At 54.5% G+C, this 10,999-nt stretch overlaps 1 protein-coding gene across 2 annotated transcripts; it reads right to left on the bottom strand.

Moving 5' to 3' along the window:
• Nucleotides 1-3,979: 3,979 nt before the first annotated feature.
• Nucleotides 3,980-10,688, bottom strand: PIANP (PILR alpha associated neural protein). Of its 2 annotated transcripts, none has more exons than XM_072766122.1 (6): nucleotides 10,550-10,688; nucleotides 8,299-8,358; nucleotides 7,525-8,036; nucleotides 6,639-6,720; nucleotides 5,595-5,816; nucleotides 3,980-5,267 (listed from the first exon to the last, which is right to left on the bottom strand). In XM_072766122.1, exons 2-6 carry the CDS (start codon nucleotides 8,313-8,315, stop codon nucleotides 5,246-5,248), a joined length of 855 nt encoding a protein of 284 aa, XP_072622223.1. In that variant the 5' UTR covers nucleotides 8,316-8,358; nucleotides 10,550-10,688; the 3' UTR covers nucleotides 3,980-5,245. The 2 variants fall into 2 exon arrangements, with proteins under 2 accessions (XP_072622223.1, XP_025851106.1); XM_025995321.2 differs by lacking the exon at nucleotides 10,550-10,688 and adding an exon at nucleotides 10,064-10,152.
• Between the last annotated feature and the right edge of the window lie 311 nt (nucleotides 10,689-10,999).

The raw sequence follows: 10,999 nt of genomic DNA, 5'->3' as shown, positions 1-10,999 counted from the left end.
GGAGGGTGGAAGCCGACAGGTTTATGAATTATGCATCAGGTACGAGAGGCGATAGGGAGGTAGGGAGGTAGGGAGGTAGGGGGGTAGGGGTTCTTAAATGACGGTGGGTCCGCTTCCCTTCTCTCAGTGTAAAATAGACTGATGTAGGAAGTTGCCATTATTTTTCGTTTCGTTCTCAAGAATGTCTCAGTGCTTTGAATTGCGGGAAGGGATGAGGATGTGTCAGTTGTTTTCTGTGGTCCCTCAGTAGGGGCTTAGGCCCCCCAGAGTAACTGATGACCTCTCCCTGAGCTCACCAGTGCTCTTGGCCTTCGGTCTCTATGTTCTTGTTGCCCTCCACCCCCCAATCTCTATCTCCTCACCTTGCTCTACCTTTAAATACAGCGCTCATCACCCCCTGATAGATCGTTTGCTGTTCACCTCTTCCTGCTGGAATATCGGCTCCATGAGGGCAAGCGCTTTGAGTTGTTCACCCCAGTATCCTCAGAGCCTGGCATTTAGTAAGTGGTCAGGAAACGTTTGTTCCATAAATGAACACGATATGAAGCCTTTTCAGGAGCCTTACGAGATTGCTCGAACGCATAACGATTTCTTTCTCTGAATTTCCACAGCATTTAGTCTGTACCTTTTGTTGCTCTTTTAACTATTTCATATATTTGACTCCTCAGCAAACTTGTCAGTTCCTCAGGGAAGAAACAGTCTCATACATGGCATCCTTCCCACTGCTTTGCTGGGTGCATAGTAGACGGTGCATAAATACATGCTTTTGAGTAAATGAATGCTGCCTTCACCGTGATCTGGCCAGGATCCCCTGAGCTGAGCTCTATTTTGGCTGAAGCAGAATTGAAGTTCCCCCCTGCTAACAGTAATAGCCCTTTACTTAGAAAAGAAAATAAGTCAAATAAAAATAAATTTATTTTTAATTACCTACTTTATGGATAATGAAAATTAGACTCTGAAGATTTAAATGGTCCTTTTTTTTTTCTCCAAAATCACAGCAAGGAAGTACCAAGGACGCCTAAAAATAGTTAAGTTAAATGTTTAAATAGAAGATAGGTACCTTTGGTTTGTCATTATAGTTTGTATCTTTTTTTTAGAAAGTGTCTACTGTCTCGATCACACTTTGGGGGCTCTGTACTCAGTCTGTGTTAACTGAGGAGCAACAGTTGGCAGGATAAGATCTTAAGGGCTCAGATGTGACCAGACCTAGTTGCTGCATGGGTTGGAGAATTGCTAATTCCAGAAACGTCAATTTTGGAGGCTGAGATAGAGAAGTGAGAGCAAAATCATAGTAATCACTCTTAAGTCCTGGTTCTCCTCTTGTTCTTTTCCTATTTTCATTAACAGGTACTCGCTGAGACTCCATGTCTCCAACTGTCAGCCTGGCTTCTGCCCTTGCTATAAGAAGCCAGATTTTAAAGTGCTTTGAACTCCTTAGAGAAGAGCTTTAGAGATAAATGTGGGGCGTAGGGGGAGGAGGGCTGTTAATTTTAGCCTGGGGTTTTCCAGCTGGCACACTGTTTCCATCTTGAATCACTTCCACACCCTGAGCTCTGCCTGGGAGATCCCTCCTCCTGGGGGCTTCCCCATTTCCTGGTTTGGTCTGAGCCATAATGGTAAGCGTTCCAGAAAAATGGGCTGAGTCATTTGATGCACAGCTCAGGAGGCAAAGAAAGCATAGTGATGAGAGATACTGGTCCCAGTGGTGCTTGTGATGTGTGGCTTCCAAGAACCAAAAAGGTCATATGGCCATTGTTTGTGTTCTTGGTCTGTCACTAAGCAGTGACTCTCTGCTCTACCACTTGCTACCTTCAAGGACCTCCAAAGGCCCCATAGTCTGTTTCAACTTCATGAAAGATAAAAGTTAGGATCTGTTCCTCAGGGCCTCCCAACTCATCCTGATTATCCTGACAATGTGATCTAGTTTGGGGTATTTCCTTTAGGACAGTTCAGGAAACTAGGACGTCTCCTTTCTCCTCTGTCTTTCCCTGCCATCTGACTTTCCACGGGGAAGGAGGGCATTTTGGGAGAAGGAACAGGTGAGGATTTCCCAGTGTCTTGCTGGTGTATTTTAATTTATTTAAATTTAGAGAAACAGCAGGCTAATCAGGCAATAATTAATTCCCTCTTCATTAGGGGCCTTCATGCATGCCTTTTGCATATGGATGAGCCTCGGGGTCACACTGTCCCTCTGAAGAACACATTGCAGAGGGTGATAGAGCAGTGGTGTGCTCTCCAGGCACTTGAGCTCCTCCCCACCCCCCACCTGACAAGGACTAGATTCCTGGGGGGAAAGAAGGGAAAGGTTAGTGAGGCTTCTTCTCCCATCCACCTCAGATTCATCCCTCACTGCCCCCGACCCATGTCCTCAGCACCTTTTCCTGCACCCTCCCATTCCATCCAGCCCTCTCCCTCTGCCAGCTGCCGCTGGGCTCTCTTTAGGGCTCTCTGAGTTGACTCTGAGCCCTCCTCAGCAGTTTGTTGGCTTTACACCTCTGCTTTTGGTTGGCTCATCACTCCTTGCTCCTGCTCTGGCTTTTTCTTCTGTAGCACTGTTTTTCTCAGGGAGTCTGATACCCCAAATGTGCTGCTCTGGTCTTGAGAAATATGCTCCCTCCTCCCCTCGCCATTGTATGCTATATGGATTCACACACACTTCCTTGAGTAGACAGGAAAGTTCCCCAACACCTAAAACATACACCTACCAACACCTATACACTCCTAATTCCAGCTGCAAAATGCTTGGAGGCATTCAGAGTCTGGGGTAGCCCAGACTGCCCTTGGCTCATAACAGTATCCTCTCCTCCCAGGAGCTCCTCATTTCCAGGGAGCAAGTGGGGCACAGATGGGGGTGGGGGGAAAAAATGGGACCTGGGTGGTTACCATGGCAATGGAACTTAGCAACAGCTGAGAGGCTGATATGTGGGCTTTTGCAGGGCTTTCACTAGAGCCAAACCTAGAATGGGGGGCTCAGAGGTGACTGATCCCAGCTGGGCAGCCTGTTCCCTCCCCCAAACATACCCCTTGATCCTGCCCTTGTACCCTAGCAGTTCCTTTCTCTTAGGGCAGAGCGGAGGGGGAGAAAGCTAGTGAGAGTTAACCACAGGGGTTCTAACGCTGCACGGCTTTTGGAGGGCAGCTGTAGATGGGGACAAGTTCGGGAGCGAGGCTGAAAATACACCAAGAAGGGCAGCCTCCTTGTGGCCCCTCTCACCTCTTCCCCTTTACTCCATTTTTTCTCTTCCTTTCACCCTTTACCCTCCGTCTGGTTATCAGCTCACTCCTTTTCTTGCTGGCTTCATTGCCTGTTCCTTTTCTCTCTTTTTTTTTTTTAAGATTTTATTCATTTATTCATGAGAGACACAGAGAGAGAGAGAGGCAGAGACACAGGCAGAGGGAGAAGCAGGCTCCATGCAGGGAGCCTGATGTGGGACTCGGTCCCGGGACTCCGGGATCACGCCTTGAGCCAAAGGCAGACGCTCAACCGCTGAGCCATCCAGGTGTCCCACTCTCTGTCTCCTTTCTTATGGTCTGTCTTGACCTTTACTGGCAAGTAACAAGCAAGCCACTCTTCTAGTTTCTCTTGCTCTGGCTGTTCCCTTCAGTTTCTTCTTCCATTCTGTTCCAAGTCAAAGGCGCCACGGGGCGCCTGGATGGCTCAGTAGGTTAGGCATATGACTCTTGACTTCAGCTCAGGTCGGAATCTCAGAGTCATGAGATCAAGCCCCACATCAGGCTCCCTACTGGGCTGGAAGCCTGCTTAAAATTCTCTTTCTCCATTTCCCTCTGCCCCTCTCCCCCCTTAAAAACAAAACAAAACAAAAACCCAGGAACCCTAACTCCAGGTTGGAGCAGCCCATGTCACAGAGAGTCTTAAGGGGTTCCTTTCAAACCCCCATCCTTCTTTTCCTCCCTTCTTGGCTGCCTGTTGCCTGCTCCCTCTCCTCTCTTCAGAGTTCATAAGCAGAACTAACTCCAGTATCTTGCAAAGGCTTTATTTGAAAATTTTGAAACTTACATCCCACAAGAATTCAAGATTATCACCACAAGAAGAAAGATAATACAAAAATATATATCACAGCATAGGAGCCAGGTAAGAGAGGAAGAAGGGAGGAAGGCGGAAAAATGGTGAGAAGTAGGGACAAATATGAGGAGAAGGGAGACAGGCAAAAAGAAGGAGAGTGGAAGAACCAAGGAGGGAGGAGAAGAGGAGTGTGAGGGAGCCCAGGAAAAGGAGGGATAGATTGGGAGGCAGAGCTCCTGATGGCCTTGAACCAGTAGGCCCCAGTCCCTGGCAGCCTAGGTGGAGTTAGGGAGGCCCCCAGGGAGGCTGGGAAGTAGAGGACTGGCTCAGGGACTCTGAATTCCAGTGACCCACACACAGACAGCCAGACAGATAAGACAAAAGGGTCTTAGGAGGAAGGGAAGGGCAAATGGGAGCCCCTTTCTTGTGTAGTGCAGCAGGTGACTCCCCAAAACCCATCTTCCAGACAACAGAATTTAGCAGTTGGGGGGGGGGGAGAAGCTTGGGGCCTCACTACCCCCATTCCCATGGGGGAGCCCTCAGGGTAATGAGCACGCCCTTGAAGTGGGATGGGGGAGACAACAAAACACATGATATGGAATGGGATGGGACCATGACAGATACGGGCAGAGAAGCGCCCAGCTCACCTCCCACCCACCTCTGGGGCAGCATGCAGAGGCCACAGAAACGAGATCAGTGGGTGTTCATGAGGGAGAGTGTGAGCACAACACACAACACCACAACATGGGCCAGGAAATGCTTGTGAGAGGTAACAGGAAAGTCACCCACTGACCACTGAGCAACTGAGCTGAGCATGGAGTGTGAGAGGAAGAGAGAGTGAAAAGTGTGAAACGAAGGGAGAAATGTGAGGAATTGGAAGGGTGGTGTGGGTGGAGAGAGGGTGCAGAAGACTGGCTGTACAAGAGCACAAGTGTGTGCGATGGCCTGGGAGGGTGGAGGTGAGTGTGCAAGGCTTTCATGTGAGTGTGCAAGGGTAGGGATGGGGGACCAGAAGCCACAAATATGTGAGGCCCCCACCTAGAGGAGGGTGAGCAGCTAGGATCACCTATGGGGCCAGTGAGGGTTCCAGGGTGGTGTGCAAGGGCAGGAGCCAGGAGTACCCGTGGCCCCAGCTCCCACAGCTGTCCCACCCTCAGTGGGATGGGGGCTATGCTGGCCCCTCGGCCTCCTGCTTGGCGGCACCCCAACATTGAGGGGGCATCACAGATTCACCAGGGGGATCCTGAGAGGAAGAGGGAAAGGGCACAGTCAGGAACCACTGGGTAGGCCAGAATCGAAGGGAAGTCCAAGGCAAAGAAAGGGACTCAAGGAGAAGAGGGCAGAGTTGAGTTAAACGACAACGTGAGAACAGGACAGAGATCCACAGAGAGTGGGAGAAGGAAGGGTCCCCTAGAGAGGATCTAGTCCAGTCCTAGGGAGGGCCAGGAGTTGTGAGGGGATGTAGGTCTACCTTCTCCCCGCCCACCCAGGAGGGAGTTCTCCCAACCAAGGCTATGGACCAAAGTTGCCTTACCTCCCAGCCCTCCCAGCCCTTGGCCCCTGCCCTCACCGGTTCAATTGGAAGGCTGGAGCCCCCTTGGGCTGGGGCATCCCAGGCCGGGGTCCCCCTCGGGGCTCCTCATGGTCAGGGGTGGGGGTAGGCGAGTCCCCGAAGGCCCCCAGCACAGTGACCCCAGCTGGGGACAGGTCTGTCAGCGGCTGCTGGCTCTCTTCCTGCCTCAGGGCACCTTGCTGCCCAGAGGGCCTGCGCCGCTTCTGACTTCGGTCCCAGCTGGTACACGGGAAAGAAAGAGGTTCTCTCACACATTTAAGAAACCCCCATCCTGGGCCTGCAGTGCTGGCCACCCCCATCCTCCCTCAGACACCCCAATATCCTACAGCAGAGAAACTGGCCTCTTAACAGTTCCTTATAAGAAATATCTGGAGACTGAGTATTCATAAAGCTACTTTCTCTACCTCTAGGCGGCCAGGGGCATAAACAATCCTCCAGACCTGGTCCAGATCCACAGAATCAGTACCTCCTCCCCACCAACACAGTCTCCCAGAATTGCCCCCTCCCCCATGCATTCCCAGGAGAGCCATTTCTCTCCTTAGCAGGTGCCTGGAAGGTTTGGTTTAGTTCTAGTTCAAAATCAGCTAATGACCTGGACACCTGAGTCTAATGATTCTCAGTAAAGTGTGAAGGACTGAGTGACCCCTTATTAAATGCATGCAAAGAAAGCTCCAGACTTTCTCCCTCCTCTCCAGGTGGCTCCAAAAAGGGGCTCTGCAGAATGGGTCCGTTTTCTCTGTCTTGGAGGAAATGGGGACAAGGGATGCCCACGTAGGCATCCCTTTGGAAGCCCCCCAGTGCACATAATTCCCCTGCCTCTCCCATTATCCATGTGTTTCCCTGGGAAAAGGAATTTGCCCCAATTTCTGTCTCCCACATCCAAATCCTTACCACCTTTTCCCAAGGTCTTCCTTGCCTAAATCCACCACTTCTCTCCCACCTCCAGCAAATATGTGGCCCCCTTGCTCCTGCTCTCCTTCCAACCAAACACTACCAAACATTCAATCCCCATCCGCCAGCACCCTCCTCCCCGCAGCTTACCAGAACTTGAAGATGATGCCAGTGGCCACAAGAACAATAATGATGGAGATGGTAATTGTGACATAGAGCTGGGGATCCACACCTGATTGGGGTGGGGAGAAAGTTTTAGGAGGCCTGAGGTGGTAGGAGCTGGGGGGTGGGGGTGGGGGTAATTAAGCTTCAAGTTCAATAAACTTGGAGCTGGGGGGTGGGGGGGGGAATTAAGCTTCAAGTTCAATAAACTTGCAGAGTTGCTATTCAAATCTACATTGCCCAACTCTTTCTGCTTTCTTGAACCCCACCTTCCCCCCTTTATTCTTAGCATCAGCTTTCACTGAAGTTTTTAGTTCTCCTCTATGTTCCTAAATCTTCTGTATACATGCGATGAGGAGGAGGCTCCAAGGTCAGAGAGAACCCCTGTATCTGCATAGAAACTAGGGGTAGGAATGTCCATCCCTGTACTAGCCCCACCCCCAAACTAGTGGTCCTATCTTGGCATTCCTTGAGCTGAGATGTCACCCTGAAGATCCCTTTCATTCACGGTGTTCTTCTGCATGGAATACTCCTACTCCATTTTCAAGGTCCAGCTCCAATGTCAGTTCTTGGAAGGTGTCCTGATCCCCAGGCACCAGTAATCTCTCCCTTACCTCTTTTGCTAAAAACATGCTGTGTGCCTCTATTAGAGCATTTATTATATTGACTCTTCCCTGAGCGTTTACACATCTGTCTTCTCCAGTGGACCTCAGTTCCTCCAGGGCTCAGAGGGCATTTCATCTCTGCCCCCCTGTGCCAGCACAGTGCCTGACACGTTTGTGGGAGGAACTAGCAGACAAGATCTCTGTCGTGGCCCTTCAGCCAGCCTCCCTACACCTCGTACCCTCCATCAGCCTCTCCTGCTCCCACTCACCTTCCCCATGGCTCCCGAAAAGGAAAGGCCTCAGGGTGGCAGGTGCTTCTCCAAGGATGAGCCCATCTCCATCACCCCGCATGGAATCTGAGTTGGGGTGTGGGGTTGCCAGCCCATGGGGGGCTGCAAAACCATAGTCCAGGGGCAGAAATCCAGGATTGGCAGAGTTGGGGTCCCCCCCATCCTCTCGAGACACTGTAGGGCCCCATACAATAGCCCAGGGGTACTGAGAGGAGGGTGGCCCCTCCTCAAAGCCAGATGGGGTGGCAGGGGGTGCAGTGCCTGGCAGGACTTGCCGACGTGATCTTGGGACCCGAGGGGATCGGCTCGGTGGGGGTGCCCGCTCCCACACGCACACATGGCGTGGGGCAGAGGGGCCTCCCCGGGCACAGGGGGGCCGGGCTGGGGCTGGTGGGGTTCGAGGGGAGGAGGAGGAACCTTGAGCAGGTGGTGGGAGGGGCAGCAAGAGCAGTGGCCAAAGAGGGAGGAGGTAGGACAGCAGCAGTGCAGGCCTGCAAGAAGGGAGAGAAAGGTGGTGAGACACAAGCCTGTCTCAGGCTAATATGTGGGGAGCACAGGCTCGTACCAGAGATCCCGCTGCCTCCCTCCAGCGTTCTCTGGAAAAGCAGGTGGGCCTTGGAAAGACTGGCCTCATTTCCTTCCCTCCTTGGGTCTGGTCCTCAGGAGGGAAGGCCCAGGGCAGACATAGGAGGGAAGGGGCCCCAGACCCCAGGAGCAGTGGCCTCCAGGTTCCATCTGCTGAGCCAGACTTACCACATTTTGGACTGCATGTCCAAGCTCTTCCTCAGCTGTGACCCAGATTTTCAGCCTTTACTGGGGGAGAGAGGGGGTCGTCACATCCCAACTCTGCCCTGAGTGCTTTCCCATTTCATTCAGCCACCAGTCCTACCCGGATCTGTCTCCCAGGCTGCCAGCTGCCACTTTTCATCCTTGGGTGGGTGGGTGGCTCCCAGAGTGTTTCTTATCTAGCCCCCAGCCCCTATCTACAACTGCCCAGAGATCCCTGCAACTTCCCCACCTCGGAGTGTACTCTTATTTCTCTGGCTTCCTTCCTTCTCACTTCCTCTGCCCACAGCTCCAAGCTCTTGTTGGAGCTTAATTTAGAGCCAAGAACCTTGTGATTCCTTGAGCACCTACCGCTAGGGAGGGAGCCTGAGGGTGGGGGAGGGAAGAGGAAGTCAATCAGAGTGTCTGTGAATGTGTGCGTGGCATGCACACAAGGGAGCACCCCAGTCTGTCCAGCCTGCTTGGAGTCCCCAGCATTTCTCTTATGATGAGCCCTAGGGAATCTACCTCTTCAGCAGTAGGGGAGTAGGGGATGGAGGGATGGAAAGCAAGAGACAGAGAAAGACAGAGGTGGGTGGGAGAGAAACTACAGAGTATAATTTTTGCTCAATGTTAAATCATCCAATGCATAGGTGCTCTCTGAAGGGAAGTGGAGCTGGGGAGAGGTCACCCCCTCAAATGTAGCTCTCCTGGGTAGAGTCCTGGGAAAATCTGGATGGTCGGTTTTTGAAAGAGAAAGGAAATGTTCTCAGAGCTGAGGGGGTTAGACCCAGGGGGGCCAGACTCCTCAGAGTGGAGGAGGATAGGACACCCTGGATCCTCAAGATTCTGGTCTAAATCTGCACATTAAGTGCTCCCAGAGAAGATCAGGAGAATATAATGGGAAAATCTGGGGAAGGGCAAGGCTAAGAGGGCAGTGGGGAGAGGGGCGAGGGGTTAGAGGCTGAGAGAGGAAGGGCTGGTTAGGAGTGAGGAGAGAAGGAAGGTGAAGAAGTGGGTACAGAGCATGGGGTGAGGGAGAGGAGTCTGCCTGAAAGAGTGGACTGGGAAGGGGGTGGGTACAGAAGCCTGGAAGCCTGGAGGATGCTGCAGGGAGAATAAGAGTACAGGTGAGAGAGGGAAGCGTCGAGGGCCAAGGGGTCGAGGGCCAAGGGGTCGCAGGATCAGGGGAAGATGGGGGAAGGGCAGGAGGACAAGAAAGGAAAGGTCTAGACAAGATGGCAAGTGGAGAGAGTGGAAGGGGAAGACAGAAAAGGAGTGAAGACCAGAGACCGGGAACAAGGGAATGGAAGAGGAGAGAACATCATGCTGAGGATAAAATGAGAAGAGGAAGGGACTGGGATGACAGCTGAGCAGCAAAGATGGAGGAGTTGGAAAGTGCTTCTTCAGATGTAAAGGGATATGGAGCTCTGGAACGAGATAGGGGTGGGAGCCTGGTGGGCTAAGGGGGTGAGGGCCGGGAAGCTTAGGAAGCTGGAGGGAGGGAAGGAGGAAGGGAGGGAAGGAGGAGGTTAGAGCGAACCAGTGAAGCGGAGAAGGGCTCACGGGGACATCTGTGGCCAGCTGACTCCAGGACTCACTTGCCTCTCAGCGTTGTGCATCACCCCCCCCACCACCACCCAACGTCAACTCCAGTCCCGGAGCCCCGCACCCCGTTTAGCCACCCCCTCCAGGAAGCCCGCAGTCCCCAGCCTGGCGCGCCACCCCCACCCTCTCCTCGCTTCTCACCGACCTGTTGTGCGCAGGAGACGAGCTGGGGGTGGGGCGGGAGCCTTGGGGTGGGGGAACCAGGCCCCATCCCCAGCGCGGCCCCGGGCCCACCCCTCCCACAGGCCCGGCTCCCCGGACAGGCTGGAGAACGGCGGTGGGGGGGGCGGGGGGAGAAACGAGGACCAGGAGGTCAGCGAAGGGACTGCGAGGGAGGGAGCGTCGAGAGCAGAAAGGGAACCCGACACAGAAGGATGCCGGAGCCGAGGGCTGAGCCGAAGGCGGGATGGAGGCAGCCGCGGGGACGCGGACCGCTGCGCCAGGAGGGCAGGATGGAGTCGGGACCCGCGGAGGGATGGAGAGCACCGCGGGGAAGGCGCGCCGAGGGGCAGGCGGCTCGAGCCCGGGCGGGGGGCCGCGCCGGGAGGGGCGGGGGGCCGAGGGCGCGGAGTCGGGAAGGGCAGGGCCGGGCTCCCGCGGGCGGGGGCGTGGGGGTCCGGCTCTCGCTCACCTGCATGCCTGGCGCGGCGGCACCACAGCTGCGGGCGCTCGGGGCTGCACGGGGCTGGGGGGTCGCGGGGGCTTGTGGGGCACGGGGCATGGTCGGGGGGCTTGGCCGGCAGCCGGGGCGCTGGAGAGGTTGGGGGGGGGCGCCCGGGGCGCGGGGCGGCGGCGGCGGCGGCGGCGGCGGCGGCGGCGGGAGATGCTCGGCTCGGCTCGGCTCGGCTCGGCTCGGGCTGCGCTCGGCTCGGCTGGGCTCGGCGCGGCAGCTCAGAGCGCAAGGTCTCCGCCTCTCCCGCTCCCGCGGTGGGCCACGCACGGTTTAACCCTCCTACTGCCGCGCCGCAGGAGTTGCACTCGGCTGGGTCGCAGGTGGAGGGTCGGAGAGGGGAGCAGAGGATGACCGACAGTCTCATTCCCCGCGTTCTAATAGCAGCTTCTCCACCCCTTTGCCCCAACT

The sequence above is a fragment of the Vulpes vulpes genome, chromosome 8 (genome assembly GCF_048418805.1).
Source record: "Vulpes vulpes isolate BD-2025 chromosome 8, VulVul3, whole genome shotgun sequence".
In the NCBI taxonomy this organism is placed as follows: Eukaryota; Metazoa; Chordata; class Mammalia; order Carnivora; family Canidae; genus Vulpes; species Vulpes vulpes.
The sequence above is the reverse complement of the archived record's forward strand: the minus strand, read 5'-3'. Positions and strand labels throughout refer to the sequence as shown.